General features: G+C 45.7%; 1 protein-coding gene across 1 annotated transcript in view; it reads left to right on the top strand.

The window, feature by feature from the left end:
• The window catches only part of LOC121547878 (histone acetyltransferase KAT6B-like), a 95,882-nt gene extending 69,831 nt beyond the window's left edge, over positions 1-26,051 (top strand). Inside the window, exons 11-18 of the mRNA XM_045209902.1 lie at positions 171-332; positions 653-746; positions 10,717-10,948; positions 14,379-14,538; positions 18,945-19,196; positions 20,464-20,740; positions 20,873-23,563; positions 23,763-26,051. Of these exons, the coding sequence (XP_045065837.1) occupies positions 171-332; positions 653-746; positions 10,717-10,948; positions 14,379-14,538; positions 18,945-19,196; positions 20,464-20,740; positions 20,873-23,563; positions 23,763-24,583 (4,689 nt within the window). The 3' untranslated portion in view covers positions 24,584-26,051. The remainder of the gene's footprint in view (positions 1-170; positions 333-652; positions 747-10,716; positions 10,949-14,378; positions 14,539-18,944; positions 19,197-20,463; positions 20,741-20,872; positions 23,564-23,762) is intronic.
• The last annotated feature ends 410 nt before the right edge of the window (positions 26,052-26,461 follow it).

The following is a 26,461-nucleotide window of genomic DNA, read 5'->3' as shown; positions in this document are numbered from 1 at the left end:
AGGCACTGTATCTAGTGCACTACTTTGAACCAGAGCTCTATTGGCCCTGGTCAAAAGCAGTGCACTTAAAAGGGAATAGAGTTCAATTTGAGATGCAGCCCTATGATCATGGTGAAATGTGACTGAAATGGAGGAAAGAATCAACTGTTGGTTTTGTTCCGTGTTTTTAGGTTGATGGAAATGTCAGCAAGCTCTTCTGCCAAAACCTCTGCCTGTTAGCCAAGCTGTTCCTAGATCACAAGACCCTATATTACGACGTGGAGCCTTTCCTCTTTTACATACTAACCAAGAACGACGACAAAGGCTGTCACCTTGTGGGTTACTTCTCCAAGGTGATGATATTCAATAGCATGAAAAATGTTTTCTTTCATCCAGTTGACTAATGTTTGAGTAATGCAGTAACAGTGTCTTTACTATAGAAGTCATGATTAGTGCAGTAACAGTGTCTTTGCTATATAAGTCATGATTAGTGCAGTAACAGTGTCTTTGCTATATTACTAATCTTAAAAGCTAAATGTATTCACAAGGGATTGTGCGCGTTCATGTACGTGTGTGTGTGTGTGCGTGCTTTAGACAAGGACAGTGACAGGTGCAATAAATTGCCAGCTTCAGCAGAGCTCTGACATACTTGATCTGTTTCCCCTTCCCTCAGGAAAAGCTTTGCCAGCAGAAGTACAATGTCTCCTGTATAATGATCATGCCTCAGTACCAAAGGCAAGGCTTTGGAAGGTTCCTCATTGATTTCAGTAAGTCCCTTAATGCGTTCTAAGAACATAAAACTCAATGCCTGCTTGATTCTAGAATGTTTGCCTGATTCTTTACAATTTAAAAATGTTTCCCCGGGCATAGATTTGTGTCAGTCAAGTGCTTGTGAATTCATTGAAATGGGTAAATCAAGGCAATTTATACTGAACAAAAATATAAACGCAACATGCAACAATTTCAAATATTTTACTGAATTACAGTTCATATAAGGAAATCAATCAATTGAAATGAATTATTTAGGCCCTAATCTATGGATTTCACATGACTGGGAATACAGATATGCATCCATTGGTCACGGATACCTTAAAAGAAATGGGCCTCAGGATCTCGTCACAGTATTTCTGGGCATTAAAATTGGCATAGATAAAATGCCTGCCCATACCATAGCCCCACCGCCACCATGGGGCACTCTGTTCACAACGTTGACATTAGCAAACTGCTTGCTGACATGACCCCATACACGTGGTCTTCGGTTGTGAGGCCGGTTAGACATACTGCCAAATTCTCTAAAACGACGTTGGAGGCGGCTTATGGTAGAGAAATGAACATTCAATTCTCTGGCAACAGCTATGGTGGACATTCCTGCAGTCAGCATGCCAATTGCACACTCCTTCAAAACTTCAGACATCTGTGGCATTGTGTTGTGTGACACAACTGCACATTTTAGAGTGGCGTTTTATTGTCCCCAGCACAAGGTGCACCTGTGTAATGATCATGCTGTTTAATCAGCTTCTTGATATGCCACACCGGTTAGGTGGATGGATTATCTTGGCAAAGGAGAAATTCTCACTAACAGGGATGTAAACACATTTGTGCACAACATTTGAGATAAATAATATTTTTGTGCATATGGAACATTTCTGGGATCTTTTATTTCCGCTCATGAAACATGGGACCAACACTTTAAATGTTGGGTTTATATTTTTGTTCAGTGTACATGCATAAGTAAACATGTTTTCAATAATATAATCGGGACTTCCTGGTGTACTTCTGAAAACAACTGCTGCCTTGATGGCCTCGTGTTTAGCTGCCAGATTTGGACAGTTTGTCATAGCTATTTTATGTGTGTGTGTGTGGAAGAGATGTGATAGAGCATTTGATTTCCTGCCCATTTTGTTCACTGTTGAGACACATTAAGAGATGCAGAGAGAGAGAGAGAGGCTGGATGTGTGATATTGACAGTGTGCTGATAACAGGGAGAGGGAGATTAAGAAGAGATTGAACACAGCTGAGTTTTGAGCTCAAAGAGGGCTTTATTGGAAAATGTGCAATGTGCCCAAATAGCACTCTATATAGTGCACTACTTTTGACCATGGCCCATAGGGCTGTATTGCACTAACTAGGGAAAAGGGTGCCATTTGGGCCACACCTTGTGGCTTTGGAACTGGAAGTTGTTCAGATTAAAATGTTCTGCTTTTATTTGATTGTATTAGAGAAACACTTTGTCTCAGGTAGCTCGCTGCGAGAGGGAAAGCATTAGCTCCGTTTGCCAGTGTGAATAATGCGTTTTTTTCTAATCATTACTCCAGAGGATTCTGAATAGGCTCTGTTGTTGTGATTTACAGATGGTAAATCGCAGCTAATGCATTTGTAAAACATACAGAATAAAATATGACTTGTTAGCGTTATGTTGTTAGCGTTATGTTGTTAGCGTTATGTTGTTAGCGTTATGTTGGTAGCGTTATGTTGGTATCGTCTGTGTCTTAGTTATTCATCTGTTTTACCAGCACATTTATTTTTTTGTAAATTATTGACTATTCTCTCCTTTCTCCTCAGCTTTGGGTAATGAATATTGTCATAATGACTGGAATATTATGTATTCAGTGTTTGGTGATTAGATGTGCTTGTTTGGTTCCTGGTAGTGGGTGCACACATTAAAAGACATTAATTAATTTCAAGCTGCTTATAATGGATGACCCTTGACAGGACGGCTCTAAAACGAATTACATACAGACACCGCTACCTTTTTTACGTTTCGTTTTTTTTTCTTTTCTATTTATCTCTAATAAGTGCAGCCTTTTGTGAGAAATGACATCCAGCTGCTTCTCCTCCGTTTGTTCTGTGGCTTTGTTTCCTCTCCCCCCTCCTCTCCCCCCTCCTCTCCTCTCCACCCCCCTCTCCTCTCCACCTCCTTTTGTTGCCCTTGGCAGCATGTATCATAGCTGACAGAGGTTGAAGGAGAGGGAAACTGATTGCCTCACCTCCCTTTCTACTGTTTGAAGGTGAAAATGGATCTGCTCCCCAACACAGGATGTCACGTCATATTATGAATGTCATTTTTGACAGGACGGAGATTGAAATGCAATCTAAGACCTGCAGCAGCAGCCGTCTCTAGCTAGCTTGTGTTTTTGTCTTTTTAGGTTACGTACTGGCCCACTTTCTCACAAAATGGTATTGTTTGAATGTGGCCGTGACCCAGATCTGGCTTGTCTACTACTTATTTAAACTGCATACTGTGTACTAATCGTACTACATACTATTTAGAACGTACTGTTCAGTTAAAACGAATGCAGTAAGCAACAAATGACAGCACACTACGTCCTACTGAGAATGCGTCATCTAATGCGCAATTGCGTTGATTTCCGCCATTTTCGTACAACCTGTCAGACCACATGGGTCTGGAAATATGATTCTCTTCCCCAATACAGTGCAACGAATTCTACTAGATAAAACACAGAAATGAGTATGGCATCCTGGCATTTTAAAGCATAATACATTTTCTGAATTGGGTTGCCTATGTAAACGCAGACATTGTTTCATTTGAATGTCTTTTTAGGTTACCTACTGTTGGAGACTCTGACTTGAGCCCGTTTTAATTACATAATCAGCCCATTTATGTAAGGGATAATCATCGAGGAGCTATGCGTTCCCTGGAAAATAATGAACAGTGTGGAAGGTGTGTTCCACAACGCACTAACTGAGTGGGAACTAACCTTCCAAAGAGTTGCATTATTTTCCAGAGAACGGATAGAGCCTCAAGTTGATTATCCCTTTTATATCATGGCTATAATTTAGCACTTTTACCACTAGAAATGTGTTCATTTGCAGATAGAAATGTGTTCAACATCCACTGAAGTAGCTAGCAAGTTTACTAGATACCAACAGTAGTTGCCTTGGTAACCAAACAGACTTTCTAGTTTAGCTAACCAAACCATCAGTCCTAGCTTGCTATTATGTAGGGCTGCCCCCAATTAGTCGACTGGTTAATTGTTTGGTCGTTAGGCTTTTGGTCGACCGAGATTGTTTTAGATATATTTATATTTGCGGCCGTCTCAGTGAGCTAATCCATTGCGGAGGCCTAGACTAAAAGCCAATTTATGCTTGATCCGTAAAATGTGGTCGGAGGCTCCATATGGAGGGTGTGACGCAATTGCGGAGCCTCCAGAGGCATGCAGAGGCCAAATCGAGCTCCGTACCGCATCGCCATTCGCCTCCCAGACGTTGGATTGACCATGCGCCCAGATACACAATGCACTTCTCTCTCCAGAATGCGCTCTCTCGTCAATTTGTGCACAATAATTGTTTCATAACTTCATTGTGTGAATTGTTTGCGTTTGATTGTTAGTGGATATCAATTCCCTATTACATATATCACCAGTAGTACATATACCGTTAATTCCTATAATTTCGAATTTATAATGTTTGTTACTTTGGTTACGGTAATTTATTTTAATGCATTCAATATTATTATTCCAGTCTTCCCGTTCTCATTATCAGAGTGGACACATTGTTTGTAGAGTGCACAACCTGCTACACATGTGAGAAACAAGTTTTGGTTTATTTCAGTCCATTTACAAGTTTTGTCAATTTAGTCATCGTCTTTTGTTTTTGAGCGCTCCTGTCAATGTTGAGGAAGGACATCCACCTGATTACGCATAGAAGTAGGCCTATAGGCTACCTGGCCTGTGCACAAATGTAGGCATATAAATGTGCCCATTTGGGGATCTGATAGTATTTCTGATTGGCTTAATGCACCACGCCTAATGACCTGTGGAGCTTCTCAAAGTTTTCTTCACCTCAAACAGCAAGCAAACTAAGTCTGTTTTTCCATCCGTAAGAAAATTACAATAGTTCCTCAAATCTATTGAGCTCTCTCCCTTTCGATAACCACTCAGCGTGAAAGGGAAAAATGTCATGCTCTGATCTAGTGGAAACGTCATAAAATAGGCCTACCTGATTACTTATCAGTGCTTGACTTGGACTGAAATAGGTTCCGGTACTCATTTTGGGTGCTGGTACTGTTTTATATTTAGGTGCAGGAGTACCACAATACTTTTGAGCTAATATTCTATAAGAGGAACAGGAGCTCAAGCAGTAGAAAATGTGAGGTGCCTGTACTCTGCTCCGGTGAGCTCCTGCCCAAGTCAAGCACCACTTCTTATCCCTTGCGCAAATAGCCTACAGCTGTGTCTGTCCCGAGCTCACTGGAGCAGGAAACTCTGAGGGCCAAGAATATTTTATACAATGTTGCAAGTTCGCTAGCTCAAGCGGAGTAGAACACCTGTTTAGGAGAGGTGCTGGCTAACAGAGTAGAACACCTGTTTAGGAGAGGTGCTGGCTAGCAGAGTAGAACACCTGTTTAGGAGAGGTGCTGGCTAGCAGAGTAGAACACCTGTTTAGGAGAGGTGCTGGCTAACAGAGTAGAACACCTGTTTAGGAGAGGTGCTGGCTAGCTAGCACCTGTTTAGGAGAGGTGCTGGCTAACAGAGTAGAACACCTGTTTAGGAGAGGTGCTGGCTAACAGAGTAGAACACCTGTTTAGGAGAGGTGCTGGCTAGCGACGTCGAACACCTGTTTAGGAGAGGTGCTGGCTATCGGAGTAGAACACATGTTTAGGAGAGGTGCTGGCTAGCGAAGTCGAACACCTGTTTAGGAGAGGTGCTGGCTAGCGAGTCGAACACCTGTTTAGGAGAGGTGCTGGCTAGCAGAGTAGAACACCTGTTTAGGAGAGGTGCTGGCTAGCGGAGTAGAACACCTGTTTAGGAGAGGTGCTGGGTAGCAGAGTAGAACACCTGTTTAGGAGAGGTGCTGGCTAGCAGAGTAGAACACCTGTTTAGGAGAGGTGCTGGCTAGCAGAGTAGAACACCTGTTTAGGAGAGGTGCTGGCTAGCAGAGTAGAACACCTGTTTAGGAGAGGTGCTGGCTAGCAGAGTAGAACACCTGTTTAGGAGAGGTGCTGGGTAACAGAGTAGAACACCTGTTTAGGAGAGGTGCTGGCTAGCGACGTCGAACACCTGTTTAGGAGAGGTGCTGGCTATCGGAGTAGAACACATGTTTAGGAGAGGTGCTGGCTAGCGAAGTCGAACACCTGTTTAGGAGAGGTGCTGGCTAGCGAAGTCGAACACCTGTTTAGGAGAGGTGCTGGCTAGCGGAGTAGAACACCTGTTTAGGAGAGGTGCTGGCTAGCGGAGTAGAACACCTGTTTAGGAGAGGTGCTGGGTAGCAGAGTAGAACACCTGTTTAGGAGAGGTGCTGGCTAGCAGAGTAGAACACCTGTTTAGGAGAGGTGCTGGCTAGCAGAGTAGAACACCTGTTTAGGAGAGGTGCTGGCTAGCAGAGTAGAACACCTGTTTAGGAGAGGTGCTGGCTAGCAGAGTAGAACACCTGTTTAGGAGAGGTGCTGGCTAGCAGAGTAGAACACCTGTTTAGGAGAGGTGCTGGCTAACAGAGTAGAACACCTGTTTAGGAGAGGTGCTGGGTAACAGAGTAGAACACCTGTTTAGGAGAGGTGCTGGGTAACAGAGTAGAACACCTGTTTAGGAGAGGTGCTGGCTAGCAGAGTAGAACACCTGTTTAGGAGAGGTGCTGGCTAGCAGAGTAGAACACCTGTTTAGGCGAGGTGCTGGCTAGCGGAGTAGAACACCTGTTTAGGAGAGGTGCTGGCTAGCGGAGTAGAACACCTGTTTAGGCGAGGTGCTGGCTAGCAGAGTAGAACACCTGTTTAGGAGAGGTGCTGGCTAGCAGAGTAGAACACCTGTTTAGGAGAGGTGCTGGGTAACAGAGTAGAACACCTGTTTAGGAGAGGTGCTGGGTAACAGAGTAGAACACCTGTTTAGGAGAGGTGCTGGCTAGCAGAGTAGAACACCTGTTTAGGCGAGGTGCTGGCTAGCAGAGTAGAACACCTGTTTAGGAGAGGTGCTGGCTAGCGGGAGTAGAACACCTGTTTAGGAGAGGTGCTGGGTAGCGGAGTAGAACACCTGTTTAGGAGAGGTGCTGGGTAACAGAGTAGAACACCTGTTTAGGAGAGGTGCTGGCTAGCAGAGTAGAACACCTGTTTAGGCGAGGTGCTGGCTAGCAGAGTAGAACACCTGTTTAGGAGAGGTGCTGGCTAGCAGAGTAGAACACCTGTTTAGGAGAGGTGCTGGGTAACAGAGTAGAACACCTGTTTAGGAGAGGTGCTGGGTAACAGAGTAGAACACCTGTTTAGGAGAGGTGCTGGCTAGCGGAGTAGAACACCTGTTTAGGAGAGGTGCTGGGTAGCGGAGTAGAACACCTGTTTAGGAGAGGTGCTGGCTAGCAGAGTAGAACACCTGTTTAGGAGAGGTGCTGGCTAGCAGAGTAGAACACCTGTTTAGGAGAGGTGCTGGGTAGCGGAGTAGAACACCTGTTTAGGAGAGGTGCTGGCTAGCGGAGTAGAACACCTGTTTAGGAGAGGTGCTGGCTAACAGAGTAGAACACCTGTTTAGGCGAGGTGCTGGCTAGCGGAGTAGAACACCTGTTTAGGCGAGGTGCTGGCTAACAGAGTAGAACACCTGTTTAGGCGAGGTGCTGGCTAGCGGAGTAGAACACCTGTTTAGGCAAGGTGCTGGCTAACAGAGTAGAACACCTGTTTAGGCGAGGTGCTGGCTAGCAGAGTAGAACACCTGTTTAGGAGAGGTGCTGGCTAGCGGAGTAGAACACCTGTTTAGGCGAGGTGCTGGCTAACAGAGTAGAACACCTGTTTAGGCGAGGTGCTGGCTACTGGAGTAGAACACTTGTTTAGGAGAGGTGCTGGCTAGCAGAGTAGAACACCTGTTTAGGAGAGGTGCTGGCTAGCAGAGTAGAACACCTGTTTAGGAGAGGTGCTGGGTAGCAGAGTAGAACACCTGTTTAGGAGAGGTGCTGGCTAACAGAGTAGAACACCTGAAAAAGAAAAGGAGAGCCGCACACTCTAGGAGCTCAGATGAAATAATATCCTAATAACCAACGTTTCGACAGACAAGCTGTCTTCATCAGGGTATAATGACATACAGTGGGGGAAAAAATATTTAGTCAGCCACCAATTGTGCAAGTTCTCCCACTTAAAAAGATGAGAGAGGCCTGTAATTTTCATCATAGGTACACGTCAACTATGACAGACAAATTGAGAGAAAAAAATCCAGAAAATCACTTTGTAGGATTTTTTATGAATTTATTTGCAAATGATGGTGGAAAATAAGTATTTGGTCAATAACAAAAGTTTCTCAATACTTTGTTATATACCCTTTGTTGGCAATGACACAGGTCAAACATTTTCTGTAAGTCTTCACAAGGTTTTCACACACTGTTGCTGGTATTTTGGCCCATTCCTCCATGCAGATCTCCTCTAGAGCAGTGATGTTTTGGGGGCTGTCGCTGGGCAACACGGACTTTCAACTCCCTCCAAAGATTTTCTATGGGGTTGAGATCTGGAGACTGGCTAGGCCACTCCAGGACCTTGAAATGCTTCTTACGAAGCCACTCCTTCGTTGCCCGGGCGGTGTGTTTGGGATCATTGTCATGCTGAAAGACCCAGCCACGTTTCATCTTCAATGCCCTTGCTGATGGAAGGAGGTTTTCACTCAATCTCACGATACATGGCCCCATTCATTCTTTCCTTTACACGGATCAGTCATCCTGGTCCCTTTGCAGAAAAACAGCCCCAAAGCATGATGTTTCCACCCCCATGCGTCACAGTAGGTATGGTGTTCTTTGGATGCAACTCAGCATTCTTTGTCCTCCAAACACGACGAGTTGAGTTTTTACCAAAAAGTTATATTTTGGTTTCATCTGACCATATGACATTCTCCCAATCCTCTTCTGGATCATCCAAATGCACTCTAGCAAACTTCAGACGGGCCTGGACATGTACTGGCTTAAGCAGGGGGACACGTCTGGCACTGCAGGATTTGAGTCCCTGGCGGCGTAGTGTGTTACTGATGGTAGGCTTTGTTACTTTGGTCCCAGCTCTCTGCAGGTCATTCACTAGGTCCCCCGTGTGGTTCTGGGATTTTTGCTTGTGATCATTTTGACCCCACGGGGTGAGATCTTGCGTGGAGCCCCAGATCGAGGGAGATTATCAGTGGTCTTGTATGTCTTCCATTTCCTAATAATTGCTCCCACAGTTGATTTCTACCAAGCTGCTTACCTATTGCAGATTCAGTCTTCCCAGCCTGGTGCAGGTCTACAATTTTGTTTCTGGTGTCCTTTGACAGCTCTTTGGTCTTGGCCATAGTGGAGTTTGGAGTGTGACTGTTTGAGGTTGTGGACAGGTGTCTTTTATACTGATAACAAGTTCAAACAGGTGCCATTAATACAGGTAACGAGTGGAGGACAGAGGAGCCTCTTAAAGAAGAAGTTACAGGTCTGTGAGAGCCAGAAATCTTGCTTGTTTGTAGGTGACCAAATACTTATTTTCCACCATAATTTGCAAATAAATTCATAAAAAATCCTACAATGTGATTTTCTGGAAAAAAAATGCTCAATTTGTCTGTCATAGTTGACGTGTACCTATGATGAAAATGACAGGCCTCTCTAATCTTTTTAAGTGGGAGAACTTGCACAATTGGTGACTGACTAAATACAATTTTTTCCCCACTGTATGTATGTTCTATTTATATCTGTAAATCATCCCATGACATCAAGCCACACCCGGGCATGATTACAGACACCTGTGTGTCCTTCCAAACTATATAAACTAGTGACCCGCAGTGTTTTGTCATTATACCCTGATGAAGACAGCTGGTCTGTCCAAACGTTGGTTATTAAATTATTGCATCAGAGCTCCTAGAGTGTGAGGCTCTCCTTTTGGTTAGCTAAACTAGCAAGTCTTTGTGTTTTGGTTACCACGGCAGCTACTGCAGCTATCTAGTAAACTTGCTAGCTACCGGCAAATGAGCACATTTCTAGGAGCAAATGTATTAAATTAGAGCCATGACGTAAAAGGGATAATCATCTCAGGGCTCTATGCATTCTGTGGAAAATAATGCAACTCTGTGGAAGGTCCCACAGCTTCCACGGCGTTCATTATTTTCCCTAGAAAGCATAGCTCCTCGTTGATTATCCCTTACATAATCAGCTTATTAACAGTAATAACTTGTTATTGGTTAGGATGTTGGCGTGTGTGTGTGTGTGTGTGTGTGTGTGTGTGTGTGTGTTATTGCAGTGTCAAGGGGAAGTACAGACAGTGTCTGTCTCTCCAGACATCTTCTTGCTTTACTGTATATTCCTATATCTAAGGAAGTAGGTAAAGAGCAACAGTCGAGTATCAGTTCCTGATAAGCTAGGCTAGTCACTGTGGAGCTAGGGCAAGGAGAGATGTGGAGCTCAACATGGAGGTGAGGACAACTGGTGAAGAGAGAAGAAACCTCTGGGAGGGGGGCCAGAGGGGCCCACACATCATTTGAATGTCTTTTTAGGTTACCTACCTTCTCAAACATGGTTGGTCAAAATACTATTTGGTCTTTTGACCAATCAGATCAGCTATTTTGCCAATACTTGGGCAACAGATCCGAATTGGGCTGGAATTGTGTTTTAATTTGAATGTGTCTTTTTAGGTTACCTACCTTCTCACAACATTGTATTGTTTGAATGTGTATTTTATATGGTTAATCCCTTCTCACAACATTGTTGTTTTGTTATAAAAGGTATTTTTAGGTAAGCCACTGTGTCTTTTTCAGGTTATGTCTTCATCTTCTCACACCATGTTGTTTTGTTTGAATGTGTCTGTTTCAGGTTACCTTCTCACGAGGCAGGAAGGACAAGCTGGCTCCCCAGAGAAGCCTCTGTCAGATCTGGGTCGCTTATCCTACCTGGCATATTGGAAAAGTGTCATGGTGGAGTACCTCTATAAGCATCCAGATAAACACATCAGCATTAAAGGAATAAGCAGAGCCACTGGGATGTGTCCACATGACATTGCTGCTACTCTCCAGAACCTCCGCATGATTGACAGACAGGACGGCAGGTCAGTCTTAACTCACACAGTCGCTCTGTGTGTGTGTGTGTGTGTGTGTGTGTGTGTGTGTGTGTGTGTGTGTGTGTGTGTGTGTGTGTGTGTGTGTGTGTGTGTGTGTGTGTACATGCGTGTGTGTGTCTGTGTACATGCGTGCGTGTTCCCTCCTTCCTGACATCCAGGCTACTGGGTGTTTTGAACATGTTATCCATTAATGCAGCAGAATGTTGACAGAGTCAGGTTAAGTGACAGACTGACAGAAGAGCCCCTGCTGCTATTCCATCCTGAGAATCCTCTTTCAGCTTTATTAACTTACACTACGCCATGCATCATGTGGATTCATTCTTATACAGATGGTCTTTTTGTTATTGGTTTACTGTTTAAGCACTTTGACAGTACTCACTGACAATTGCTAATGTAAAAAGGGCTTTATAAAAACATTTGATTGTTTGATTAATTGCTGTATGATTTCTGTCTAGGTATGTAGTGATCAGAACGGATTGATTGATTGATCTTGTTGATTTATTACTCTAGGTTTGTGGTAATCAGAATGAATTGATTGATCTTGTTGATTATTGCTCTCTAGGTTTGTTGTGATCAGAATATATTCAGTGTTTCCCCTATATTCATTTAGCCGAGGCGGGCCACTCCAGATTATATGATTTTAAATAAATCTATTAAATACATTTTAAAGAATCGGGATGGTAAAACCTTTTCAGTGTAAACTTAAACGATTAAAAACAGATATAAATTATGTGGAAAAGATAAATATATTTTTTAATAAGATCATCTTTGAGAACTAACAATCACCTAAATTAAAAACTACAGTCGGGGAGATAAGAACATGACATAAGCCATGGCAAAATGTGTAGAATTGCAGGTAATTAGCTTTAAAACTAGTGCTGAGCGATTAGTACTTTTTGCGGTCGTTTCGGTTCTCCAAACCGTTCGGACGCTACAGACGATTTTGTGAGAAGACCGATCTTCGGGATGTTTCATGGTCTGACAACTCTGTCACCTTTCACCGCAGATTCAAAAGTGCAACATGCGGTGGATTGAGATGCTTGCAAAAGTATTAACCCCCCTTGGCATTTTTCCTATTTTGTTGCCTTACAACCTGGAATTAAAATTGATTTTTTGGGGGGTTTGTATCATTTGATTTACACAACATGCCTACCACTTTGAAGATGCAAAATATGTTTAATTGTGAAACAAACAAGAAATAAGACCAAAAAAAACAGAACTTGAGCGTGCATAACTATTCACCCCCTCCAAAGTCAATACTTTGTAGAGCTACCTTTTGCAGCAATTACAGCTGCAAGTCTCTTGGGGTATGTCTCTATAAGCTTGGCACATCTAGCCACTGGGACTTTTGCCCATTCTTCAAGGCAAAACTGCTCCAGCTCCTTCAAGTTGGATGGGTTCCGCTGGTGTACAGCAATCTTTAAGTCATACCACAGATTCTCAATTGGATTGAGGTCTGGGCTTTGACTAGGCCATTCCAAGACATTTGCTTAGGGTTTCTTTAAAGTCTCACTGCCTCCTTCTCACAAATGATCCCCAAAAAATAAAAAATAAATAAAGTTGGTTCAACACAGTGGCGGGTCATTTTGACCCTAGGACAACGGGAGGGTTAAAGTAGTCAAAAGTGTAATATTTGGTCCCATATTCCTAGCGCGCAATGATTACATCAAGCTTGTGACTCTACAGATTTGTTGGATGCATTTGTTTGTTTTGGTTGAGTTTCAGATTATTTTTTGCCCAATAGAAATGAATGGTAAATAATGTATTGTGTCATTTTGGAGTCACATTTATTGTAAATAAGAATATAATATGTTCCTAAACACTTTTACATTAATGTGGATGCTACCATGATTACGGATAATCCTGAATGAATCGTGAGAAAGTTACTGACGCACAAATATCATACCCCCCCCCCCCAAAAAAAAAATGCTAACCTCCCTTGTTATTGTAATGGAGAGAGGTTAGCATGTCCTGGGGGTATGATATTTGTGCGTATGTACAGTGCATTCTGAAAGTATAACCCATAATGACAAAGCAAAAACAGCTTTTTAGAAATGTTTGCTAATTTAGAAGACAAAAAAGTATTCAGACCCTTTACTCAATACTTTGTTGAATAACCTTTGACAGCAATTACAGCCTTGAGTTTTCTTGGGTATGACGCTACAAGCTTGGCACACCTGTATTTGGGGAGTTTCTCCCATTCTTCTCTGCAGATCCTCTCAAGCTCTGTCAGGTTGAATGGGGAGTGTCGCTGCACAGCTATTTTCAGGTCTCTCCAGAGATGTTAGATCGGGTTCAAGTCCAGGCTCTGGCTGGGCAGGGGCGCATGGGTGGGCCTGGGAGGGCATAGGCCCACCCACTTGGGAGCCAGGCCCACCCATGGCTGTGCCCCTGCCTAGTAATGTGAAATCTATAGTTTAGGGACTAATTAATTTATTTAAATTGACAGATTTTCTTATGAACTGTAACTCAGCAGAATCTTAGAAATTGTTGCATGTTGCGTTTATATTTTTGTTCAGTATAGTTCTAGACTTGATTCCTCCTGTGAATGATTTGAATTCTCTGTAGAGAAACGGTGCTTTGGGCTCACATAAAAAAATTGAACTAAATGGAATTCAAGTAATTAAACCGGAGTCTGTGAATTAGTTGTTTAATAACCCCCCCCCAAAAAACGACATGTCGGTTAATCGCTCAGCGCTATTTAAAACTGCAAATCTTCTCTCAGCCCCATGGCAAAATGTATAGAATTACAGGAAATTAGCTTTAACTGCCTGAAGTTGATGTCCATGCCCCCGCGGAAAATCAATTAGCATAATAAAAAAATCCCCATATAACTCTCTCCCACTTATGTCGCACTTCCGCATCTGAGGGGAAAGGTGACGGAGCTAGGGCAATGTTAGTCAGACCATGAGACATCCCGAACATCTGTTTGTCACAGAACCAGCTGTAGCGTCCGAACAGTTTATTATGACCCCTCTGTGTAAAGGTGAGACTTTCACGAACTCGTACAGGCCTCACAAGACGTGTCTGAAAGTCCCCCGGTACCAGTTGAAAAACATTAATGGAAGTATATATATGGAGACTGTTTAGTGACGACAATAAGGGGTTAAATATATGTAAACAAACAAATGTTTCCTGATCTTTTTTATATTTCTCAGATATAGAACAGACACTTGAGAACAAACTTCCTTTTTTTTTGGAGGGGAGAAAATATATGTTATCCATGTAGGGAATCTGTTATCCATGTAGGGAATCTGTTATCCATGTAGGGAATCTGTTATCCATGTAGGGAATCTGTTATCCATGTAGAGAATCTGTTATCCATGTAGGGAATTTATTGATCTTGTTGATTATTACTCTAGGATTTCGGTGATCAAAATATATTGATTGATCTTGTTTCTGATTTGCTCTTTTCTAGGTTTGTGGTGATCCGAAGAGAGCGGTTGATCCAGAGACACATGGCGAAGCTGCGAGCCAGCCCCAGGCTGAACCAGGTCGACCGTGACGCCCTGTACTGGACCCCAGCTGTGGCCCTCAACTCTGTCCTGTCTGAGGAGGAGAGAGAGGCTGAGATGGATGTAAGTCTCACACACACACACACAGTGTTATTCAACTTTCGTCCTGGAGAGCCAATGGGTATGCAGATTTTTTGTTCCAGCCCATCACTAAACACACCCGAGTCAAATAATCAACTTCAGTCTGGACTCTAGATCATGATTAGGTGTGTTTGTGCTGGGCTGGTACAAAAGCCTGCACACACAGTAGCTAGCTCTCCAGGACCTCTGCTGTAGTTTTATAGACTTGGTATGTGTCAGTGTCTTCAGCCGAGGCTGTGTGATCTTTCAACACACCCACAGTCTGTTAAATGGATTGTTTGGTTAGCTTTAAGAGTTCAAACCAAGGCCAGTAATGGGCAAAGCATGTTCACTGTCACTAGGAATTTAATGTGGTGCAAAATTGCCCCAAATCAGTTCACTACATAATTAATAGTACTAAATATGCCATGAAATGCAATCTCTCCATGGTTGCTTAACAGCGAATGCTTCCTCTGCTTTGACATGCACGCACGCACACACAAACAAACATCCAATCAACAAGAAGAGGCAGTCTAGTCTCGTTATCATGAGAACCTGTGGTGATTCAAATGTCATGATGTTAATTCAAATTGTGTGTGTTCAAGTTGTATTTGTCACATGTACCAGTACAGCGAAATGCTTAACTTACCCTACCCAACAGTGCAGCATTCAATATCAAAAAAGTATCACTAATAATACAATAAAAATAAAAACATGAGAAATCAGAAATAAGAGGGGGAGCTGTACACTGAGTGTACAAAACATTAGGAACACCTTCCTAATATTGATCATCCCCTTTTGCCCTCAGAACAGCCTCAATTCGTCGGGAAATGGACTCTACAAGGTGTCAAGCGTTCCACAGGGATGCTGGCCTATTTTGCTCCAATGCTTCCCACAGTTGTGTCAAGTTGGCTGGATGTCCTTTGGGTGGTGGACCATTCTTGAGACACACGGGAAACTGTTGAGCGTGAAAAACCCAGCAGCGTTGCAGTTCTTGACACAAACCGGTGCGCCTGGCACCTACTACCGTACCCCGTTCAAAGGCACTTAAATATTTTGTCTTGCCCATTCACCCTCTGAATGGCACACATACACAATCCATGTCTCAACTGTCTCGAAGCTTAAAAATCATTTTTTAACCTGTCTCTTCCCCTTCATCTACACTGATTTTGAAGTGGATTTAACAAGTGACATCAACAAGGGATCATAGCTTTCACCTGGTCAGTCTGTCATGGAAAGAGCAGGTGTTCATAATGTTTTGTACACTCACTGTATACAGGGTAAATGTTCAATGTGCAGGGATACTGGAGTATTTGAGATGGATATGTACATGTAGGCAGGGATTAGGAGAAAGTGACTGGTAGCAGGATTAATAATAATAATAATAATAGTAAACAGTGTAGATAAATTGTGTGTCAAATAATCAACGAATAATGTGCTGTGGAGACTTGTGGAGCAGGCAGACTGACCCTTGTGCTATAGTCAGTGATCATGGTTAAAGCAGGCAGACTGACCCTTGTGCTATAGTCAGTGGTCATGGTTAAAGCAGGCAGACTGACCCTTGTGCTATAGTCAGTGGTCATGGTTAAAGCAGGCAGACTGACCCTTGTGCTGTAGTCAGTGGTCATGGTTAAAGCAGGCAGACTGACCCTTGTGCTATAGTCAGTGATCATGGTTAAAGCAGGCAGACTGACCCTTGTGCTATAGTCAGTGGTCATGGTTAAAGCAGGCAGACTGACCCTTGTGCTATAGTCAGTGGTCATGGTTAAAGCAGGCAGACTGACCCTTGTGCTATAGTCAGTGGTCATGGTTAAAGCAGGCAGACTGACCCTTGTGCTGTAGTCAGTGGTCATGGTTAAAGCAGGCAGACTGACCCTTGTGCTATAGTCAGTGGTCATGGTTAAAGCAGGCAGACTGACCCTTGTGCTATAGTCAGTGGTCATGGTTAAAGCAGGCAGACTGACCCTTGTGCTGTAGTCAGTGGTCATGGTTAAAGCAGGCAGACTGACCCTTGTGCTGTAGTCAGTGGTCATGGTTAAAGCAGGCAGACTGACCCTTGTGCTATAGTCAGTGGTCATGGTTAAAGCAGGCAGACTGACCCTTGTGCTATAGTCAGTGGTCATGGTTAAAGCAGGCAGACTGACCCTTGTGCTGTAGTCAGTGGTCATGGTTAAAGCAGGCAGACTGACCCTTGTGCTATAGTCAGTGGTCATGGTTAAAGCAGGCAGACTGACCCTTGTGCTATAGTCAGTGGTCATGGTTAAAGCAGGCAGACTGACCCTTGTGCTATAGTCAGTGGTCATGGTTAAAGCAGGCAGACTGACCCTTGTGCTATAGTCAGTGGTCATGGTTAAAGCAGGCAGACTGACCCTTGTGCTATAGTCAGTGGTCATGGTTAAAGCAGGCAGACTGACCCTTGTGCTATAGTCAGTGGTCATGGTTAAAGCAGGCAGACTGACCCTTGTGCTATAGTCAGTGGTCATGGTTAAAGCAGGCAGACTGACCCTTGTGCTATAGTCAGTGGTCATGGTTAAAGCAGGCAGACTGACCCTTGTGCTATAGTCAGTGGTCATGGTTAAAGCAGGCAGACTGACCCTTGTGCTATAGTCAGTGGTCATGGTTAAAGCAGGCAGACTGACCCTTGTGCTATAGTCAGTGATCATGGTTAAAGCAGGCAGACTGACCCTTGTGCTATAGTCAGTGGTCATGGTTAAAGCAGGCAGACTGACCCTTGTGCTATAGTCAGTGGTCATGGTTAAAGCAGGCAGACTGACCCTTGTGCTATAGTCAGTGGTCATGGTTAAAGCAGGCAGACTGACCCTTGTGCTATAGTCAGTGGTCATGGTTAAAGCAGGCAGACTGACCCTTGTGCTATAGTCAGTGGTCATGGTTAAAGCAGGCAGACTGACCCTTGTTCTATAGTCAGTGGTCATGGTTAAAGCAGGCAGACTGACCCTTGTGCTATAGTCAGTGGTCATGGTTAAAGCAGGCAGACTGACCCTTGTGCTATAGTCAGTGGTCATGGTTAAAGCAGGCAGACTGACCCTTGTGCTATAGTCAGTGATCATGGTTAAAGCAGGCAGACTGACCCTTGTGCTATAGTCAGTGGTCATGGTTAAAGCAGGCAGACTGACCCTTGTGCTATAGTCAGTGGTCATGGTTAAAGCAGGCAGACTGACCCTTGTTCTATAGTCAGTGGTCATGGTTAAAGCAGGCAGACTGACCCTTGTGCTATAGTCAGTGGTCATGGTTAAAGCAGGCAGACTGACCCTTGTGCTATAGTCAGTGATCATGGTTAAAGCAGGCAGACTGACCCTTGTGCTATAGTCAGTGGTCATGGTTAAAGCAGGCAGACTGACCCTTGTGCTATAGTCAGTGGTCATGGTTAAAGCAGGCAGACTGACCCTTGTGCTATAGTCAGTGATCATGGTTAAAGCAGGCAGACTGACCCTTGTGCTATAGTCAGTGGTCATGGTTAAAGCAGGCAGACTGACCCTTGTGCTATAGTCAGTGGTCATGGTTAAAGCAGGCAGACTGACCCTTGTGCTATAGTCAGTGGTCATGGTTAGAGCAGGCAGACTGACCCTTGTGCTGTGGTCATGGTTAAAGCAGGCAGACTGACCCTTGTGCTGTGGTCATGGTTAAAGCAGGCAGACTGACCCTTGTGCTATAGTCAGTGGTCATGGTTAAAGCAGGCAGACTGACCCTTGTGCTATAGTCAGTGGTCATGGTTAAAGCAGGCAGACTGACCCTTGTGCTATAGTCAGTGGTCATGGTTAGAGCAGGCAGACTGACCCTTGTGCTATAGTCAGTGATCATGGTTAGAGCAGGCAGACTGACCCTTGCGTCTGTTTATTTCCCCATCAGCCTACGGATTAGGATGTTGAGCTCACTTCCTGCCTGTGTTTCTCAGAGATATTATTATTATTATTATTATTGTCAATTTGTGTTTCTCAGAGATTATTTTTTATTTATTTCACCTTTATTTAACCAGGTAAGCCAGTTGAGAACAAGTTCTCATTTACAACTGCGACCTGGCCAAGATAAAGCAAAGCAGTGTGATAAAAACAACAACACAGAGTTACATATGGGGTAAAACAAAACATAAAGTCAAAAATACAACAGAAAATATATATATACAGTGTGTGCAAATGTAGCAAGTTATGGAGGTATGGCAATAAATAGGCTATAGTGCAAAATAATTACAATTAGTATTAACACTGGAATGATAGATGTGCAAAAGATGATGTGCAAATAGAGATTCTGGGGTACAAATGAGCAAAATAAATAACAATATGGGGATGAGGTAGTTGTGTGGGCTAATTTCAGATGGGCTGTGTACAGGTGCAGTGATCGGTAAGGTGCTCTGAGAGATGATGATAATGTTTGTCGATCTGTGTTCATTTCAGGCTGAGCGACTGAAGGAGCAGGCTAGTTGCTGGGAGAAGGAGGAGAGAGAGGTGGCCTACCTGATGACTCATCCTCGTCCTCCCACTAAGGTCTACAGTAAGAACCCCTACAGAACCCACCAGCGTCGCCACACCGCCGGAGAACAAGGCTTGCACGTCTCTGAGGAGCGTAGTGAGGATGATGAAGATGATTCTGATTGGTCGCTGCCTATCCTAACGAATGCCCACGCCGTACTTGGAGTCAAGAGAAAGGTGAGAGCTAGAAATGAGTTATTTGTCACATTGCCTCATTGCAGGGTCAGGTGAATGCTGTTGTCCTGTGGGATTGGCTGGTTGGAGTCTTTACATAGTGATGGAAAAAGAAATAAATACATTGAATGTTATGCAATAGTTTCATAATTAGATTGTTTTCAATCATTATATATTGTGACTTAGTTTGTAGACAACACATCTTAACATACTAAGACAGAGGGATGTGGTAAATGCTCTTGACTGCAATGAAAGGTTCACTGGGTTCTTCATATCACGTTGACCCTCCTTTCGGACCTCACAGTACAGCAGATATACAGTTGTGATTTCTCTGGCGCCGTGGAGACCGTTGTGTGGCAGGCAGACTAAACCGTGTTCTGTAGTCAGTGGTCATGGCTCATTTTAAACCCCTCCATGGTTGTTTTCACATCTGCGTTGTCTATAGACCACTGCCCCCTTGTGGCGAAGATAATATTCCACCAGATTGTGGTCTAGAACAGTGTTTCCCAACTCTGGTCCTTCAGGACCCACAACAGTACACATTATTGTTGTATCCCTGGACAAAACACAACTCATTTAACTCATTGAGGGTTTGATGATTAGTTGACCAGTTGAATCAGGTGTGCTTGTCCAGTGTTACAATAAAAATGTGGACTGTTGAGAAACACTGTTCTAGAAGTTAGGGTCCCTCTCTCTATTTCACACAGCAGTAATATGGACAGCCAGATGATAAGACTGCCTGCTAATGATTGCTGCAGTTAACTAGTGAATTTGTAACAGGATTGATTTCACAGTCTTCCCTGGGTTTAATCACTACAACGAAAATAACATGTCATGCTTGTTATACTCAGTTAGTGGAAAACAAGATGATATGTAGAATGAGACCTGTGATCCGAGTTAACTCTGCAAGTCTCATTTGTGGTTCTCTGAACCAGGCAGCCTTCATCTGTGGGAAAGAGTTGCTCAAGCGTCGAGGCTCACATCGTGTGGTTGGAGCATTTTGCATTCAGAACAAGAGTTTACGACGAGGCCAGGTCCTCCCTGCAGACATTTAACCAGAGTCTTGAGTATCACCCTCTCTGTAGCTAGTAAACTGCAGAAAGAGTTTAGGATTATGTTTAACATGTTATCTGTTTGTCTGTCTTGGAGAGCAGTTGTGCCCAGAAAGTACTTTTTTTTAGTCCATTACTAGGATTATTCTTTGTTCAGGAAACCGGCCCTAAAGTTGTATAGAAAAGGTTGTGTTTAACATTTGATCTGTGTGTTCCAGAGAGGGAGAGCTGAGAGAGCTCTGGTCCTCAAGAAGAGAGGTCAGGAGAGGAGATGGATAAGTAGCAGTGTGACAACCGAGACCATCTCGGAGACGACTGAGGTTCTGAACGAACCATTTGACAACTCTGAGGACGAGAGGTCCATGCCCCTGCTGGAGAGGACCTGCAGGGTGGGAGAGACGGAGGAGGAGCTGAGGAAACCAGTAAAGAGATGCAGAGGTCGTCCACGGCTGGAGAAAAACACGTACAGAGACAGCCGTGAACACTGGAACGAAGGTAACTCAATCCTTCAGATGTTTTTAAAGCTATATCACTAAGTATACTGACAGTATACATTTTAAAATGTGAACATCATTCGACACCAATATTCTCAAATCACTAATGACCTTTTCTCTTTCTACATTGTAGGGGCCGGTGTGCTAGTGAAGAAACCGGGCAGACCTCGAGCAGTAAAGCGCAAGAAGGGCTGGCCCAAAGGAGTGAAACGGGGGCCTCCAAAATGGCGGCTGAAGAAGGAGAGGAAGATGGGCTTCAAGCTGAACCTGTACACACCCCCGGAGACGCCGCTGGAGGCCGAGGAGCAGCACATCCAGGCCGAGGAGCCCAAGGAGGAGCTGGACCAGGCCTCTCCCATTATGGAGGCAGGGTCAGAGCCCAGCAGAGGCTTGGCCAGTCGGGAGATAGACAAGGAGCTAGCCTCGAAGCTCTCAGAGCCCCACAGTCCAATAGAGGAAGAGCGCTCCCCTGGGGTGTCTCCAGTGGCTTCTCCCATGGCCTGCTCTCTGGTAGCCTCCCCTGTGACCTCTAGAGCCATCTCCCCCGTGACCTCTAGAGCCGTCTCCCCCGTGACCTCTAGAGCCGTCTCCCCCGTGACCTCTAGAGCCGTCTCCCCCGTGACCTCTAGAGCCGTCTCCCCCGTGACCTCGAGAGCCGTCTCCCCCGCGACCTCGAGAGCCGTCTCCCCCGCGACCTCGAGAGCCGTCTCCCCCGTGACCTCTAGAGCCGTCTCCCCCGCGACCTCGAGAGCCGTCTCCCCCGCGACCTCGAGAGCCGTCTCCCCCGCGACCTCGAGAGCCGTCTCCCCCGCGACCTCTAGAGCCGTCTCCCCCGTGACCTCTAGAGCCAGCTCCCCCGTTGGATCCCCCAGTCGTGACAGCAGCCAGGAGACGCCAGAGCCACCAGAGGATGACCCACAGGACAGGGAGCACGGGGCCTCTTCATCCCCGTCTCTGTCTCCATCCAAAGAGCTGGACAACAGCACTGAACGATCAGCCGAGGAGGAGGAGGAGGCCACACACCTGGATGCAGACGGTGAAGACGAGAGTCACGTTGAGTCGACAGCAGAGGCTGAGAAACACAGAGACATGCAGCAGCTGGAGCCAGGGCCTTGTAAAGAGCCTCGTAAAACTGAGGCCTACACCACCCCGGCTTTTTTACATCCAAACCGTGAGGATTCTGAACAACGTCAGGAGGAGGAGTCTGTAGTTGTGGCCTATAGACATGAGGAGGAGCAGCCTGCCAACACTGCAGAAGAGAGAAGTGACCGTATCCAGGAACGGGCACCAACAACCTCAGCAGTAGCAGTAGACTCTGACCACCCCATTGACTCTGAGTCAGAGAGCAGCAGTCAGGAGGCTCCTCACCAGCCACCGCAGACAGAGAGGGCTAGAGAGAGGCTTGGAGTGCTGAGTCCTGCTGTCGTGCTAAGAGACGGAGAAGAGATTGATCCTCCGGTTTACCCTGAGTCTGACGTGGACCAGGAGACGGCACAGGCCGTACAGAGCCTCACCCAGGAGACGGAGCACGACCCAGAGACACTGAGGGATAGCGCCAGCTCGGTGTTCCACCAGGACTATATGGAGAGAGAGACCCAGGAGGCGTGCCGGAGCCTGCAGACTTACACCCACCACGTGGCCCCACAGAGTCCCCCTCACACCCTAACTTCGCTGGACGAAGGCTGCCCCCAGTCGGACCACAGCAGCCCCCTGTCCTCGGCCCACTCCCACCCCAGCCAGTCGGTGCGCTCAGTCAGCAGCCCGGCTGTGTCCATCCTGGAGAGTAGCGGAGGTAGCAGCAGTGGAGGAGGCTACACCCAGATCAGTCCTGACCACGCCTCCATCTCTGTCCCCTCCTCCCTCCACAACATGGCAACCAGCCCCATGATGGACGTGCCATCAGTGTCGGACCACTCGTCCCAGCAGGTTGTGGACAGTGGCTTCAGTGACCTGGGCTCCATCGAGAGCACCACAGAGAACTACGAGAACCCCAGCTCCTACGACTCCACGCTGGGGGGCAGCATCTGCGGCGGGGCCGGGGGTCCCTCTCAGAACAGCTGCTCCTACGGCCCCCTCCCCCCCAGCGGCCTGGCACAGAGCAGCTGTGCCGTCAGCCAGCAAATGGCGGGCGTCAACCCTGGCAGCTGTGGCATGATTCAACAGAATAGCCTGAGCTCCCCGCAGCACTGCAACGTCAAGTCACCACAGGGCTGTGTGGTGGTAGAGAGACCACCGAGTAACAGTCAACACAGTCACAGTCAACACAGTCACAGTCAACACAGTCACAGCCATACAATCACACACAATCCCCACGGCCATACTAGGCACACTATCACTCCACACGGTCAACACAGCCAGCTAACGCAACACAGCCCGTACACACACCCGCACCCTGCACACAGCCAGCTGACGCAACACAGCCCGTACACACACCCGCACCCTGCACACAGCCAGCTAACGCAACACAGCCCGTACACACACCCGCACCCTGCACACAGCCAGCTACATAGTGTACGTCATAATCAGCTCAGCCAGCACAGTCAACACACCCTTCACAGTCAACACGGCACCAGCCAGCACAGCCGCTGTCAGCAGCAGACCATGCCACAGTGTGTCATGCCCACCAACTTCACAGTACCCATGCAGCTAGCCGACAGCCCAGATTCAGGCAACGCCAACCTGAGCAGCTTCTACGAGAGGATGAACCAGGAGGGCTATAGCAGCGGTCATTACTCCCAGCCCTCGGCCACCTTCAGCCTGGCCAAACTGCAGCAGCTGACCAACACCCTTATGGACCACCCTCACTCTCTGCCTTTCAACCACTCCCACTCAGCCTCTCACCCCCACTCAGCCTCTCACCCCCACTCAGCCTCTCACCCCCACTCAGCCTCTCACCCCCCACTCAGCCTCTCACCCCACTCAGCCTCCTACCCCCACTCAGCCTCTCACCCCCACTCAGCCTCTCACCCCCACTCAGCCTCTCACCCCCACTCAGCCTCTCACCCCCACTCAGCCTCCCACCCCCCACTCCCACCCCATCACATCCTATACAAACAGTGCCTCCCTGTCATCTCACTCTCAACACTCTGGCCTGGTGTCCCAGTCCCCCCACCCCGGAGGCCACCCCCACCCCCACGGGGTCTCTCCTCACCCTGGGGGCTCCCAGGTCCAGGTGCAGGCCACCATGACCCCCCCTCCGCCTTCCTCCCACCCCCTTAGCTCCCCTCAGATGATGCTGCAGCGCAATGACATGGGCATCCCCAACATCACCCCCTCCCAGAGGACTCTACAGGCTCAAATGGCCCCCGGGGGCCCCAAGGACCCCACACACATCTCCATGCGCTCCAAGTCAGCAGCCCCTGGTCACTCCCCCCACCAGCAGCAGATGTACAGCCATGCCCACGGGGCCCCCCAGACAGTCACCATGCAGGCCCCCTCGTCCCGGACGCTGGCAGCCGTGCCCAGGGGCATGAACTTGGGCACGGTCAACATCATGCCGGCCCCCTACAACCGCGCTGTGAACATGCCCTCCGCCGCCGCCGCCATCAACCACGCCATGAACGGCTACCGCGTCACCACCCAGAGCGCCGCCATGATGGCGGCCAACGGTGGTTACCACGGCAACGGTCATCAGATGGCTGCGGCCTACATGAACCAGTCACCCGGGGCCCAGTACGCCTCTATGCAGATTGGCATGATGGGAACACAGCCATACACCCAGCAACCCATGCAGGCTCCGCCCCACGGCAATATGATGTACTCTTCAGGTGGTCACCATGGATACATGACCAACACCGGACCCCTGTCCAAGCAGACACTCAAAGGGCCTTTCATCAGACGGTAACCCACGGTTACTAACCTAACCGTTAACTAACAGTTAACGAAACGGTATCTACCGTCAGACTGAATCAATCTGACTGGATGTTTAAATCACACAAATGTGCATTATTAATTATTATTACAATTAGTCCCTGATGCACACATTTGGCCTTTTTGGTTGTTGATAATGTTTTTGTTTGTTTGTTTGTTTGTTGTTATTTTGTTTATAGCTACTTAAAAACCAGCACTTGGAAAGAATGCATAAAGTTTGATCAACAAGCAAACTTTCTACAAAAAGCTACTATCTATCTATGTCAAAGTATTTTTGTTCCTAACAGATGGGAAGCCTTACTTCATAAAGATGAACATTTATTTAATTAGTATTAGTTTCCCTGATCACTCCTTAGGGCAGGCGGAGGTGGGGAGACGGGGGAGACGGGAGAGATTTCATCACCGGGAGAGAGAGAGGGCGGGAGGGAGTGAGTGCAGTTGTGTAGCAGCCTCAAACGAAGCCATCAAATGTGCCTGCTACAAACAGACTTAAACTATTGGATATTCCTGCAACCTGTTCAGTGTACCTGTCTAACAGTGCTGACAATTAGTTCGTACTATACTCATGCCTTTTGTATATTTAAATTATTGTACTTATTTTGTAAAGTGACAATTAGCATGCTTCAGTCTCTGGTCTCCATTAGTAACAGTGCATTGAGTAGTACTGTACAAGTGTTGTGCTTAATAGCAAAGACATCTTAAAGACATTTTGGCCTTTATTAGGTTCCCTCGCTTACAAAGGGGGGGAGAAAGAATAAACTATATTTTGTTAATTCTAATAATAATGTAAAAAAGTGTCAACTTCTTTAATCCTGTTCTTCTGTATGTTTGAGAGGTTTTATTGCCGTTTATGTATAGTTCTGAAGTCTTTTGTAACAGATTTCCTTGAGGCAGCTTTCTGTTTTATAATGCAGAAGACTTCTGTCAAGATAAATAAGCGTATTGTTACCCTCACTCTGATTTTTAAACCTTTCAAAGAGGTGTACCAATGTCGAAAAATGTTGGGGGGGAAAAAACAACAAAATAAATAAGATCATGATTATTATTAATAATAAAGAAATATAAATTTAGTCCAAAGTTGATATTTTACAATTTCTTTAAAAAGTTACATTTTCATTCCATCTGTAGATTTGTTTTCTATCTTGATAAAATGTTGGATTTATATTTTACAAAGTGTAGGAGAAGAGAGGATGTGAATAGACCAATCTAAGCTAACAGATTGCATGTAAAAAGCAACTTGTACTTGTGTTTTTGTTAATATTGCTCTTTTGTAGCCTTTGTACCTGTACAGAACGGCTGGCAGGGACAGTTACAGGCGGAGACCTGGCTGTGTGCACAAACAATTGGACAGAATTACGCTCTTGTATTTATGACTTTTCTCCTTTGTCAGTCACTTATAAATGCTGTACATTTTAGCATAAAATAAATGATGATTGACCATGCACACGATTCTGCTCCTTTGACTTCCGACTGACCGAACTTCAGATTAATTGGGAGTTTTGAAGTTTAAAAAAAAAAGTACAACGACAGAAGTCCAAGGCAATGTCCTCTTTATCTCCAATAAAACTTCAGCATTTAGTTTAAATCTTACATTTTAGAGTACAATTGGAGTACTTGATTCTACAACGGTACTCTACTCCACTGGTTCCCAAACTGTGGGCGACGCCCCAGGAGTCGGCAGGGGGTCATGAACAGTCGACGAGGCGTGCGCATGCGGGATGTTCCCCAATGCTCGAATGGGGGCCAAAAGTTATGGAATCCCTGCTCTACTCTACAATAGTACTCTGCTAATATATATATATATATATAGATAAGTACTCTACTCTACAATAGTACTACACACTACTCTAGA

Source organism: Coregonus clupeaformis, chromosome 31 (assembly GCF_020615455.1).
Source record: "Coregonus clupeaformis isolate EN_2021a chromosome 31, ASM2061545v1, whole genome shotgun sequence".
In the NCBI taxonomy this organism is placed as follows: Eukaryota; Metazoa; Chordata; class Actinopteri; order Salmoniformes; family Salmonidae; genus Coregonus; species Coregonus clupeaformis.
This window is presented reverse-complemented; position numbering and strand designations above follow the sequence as displayed.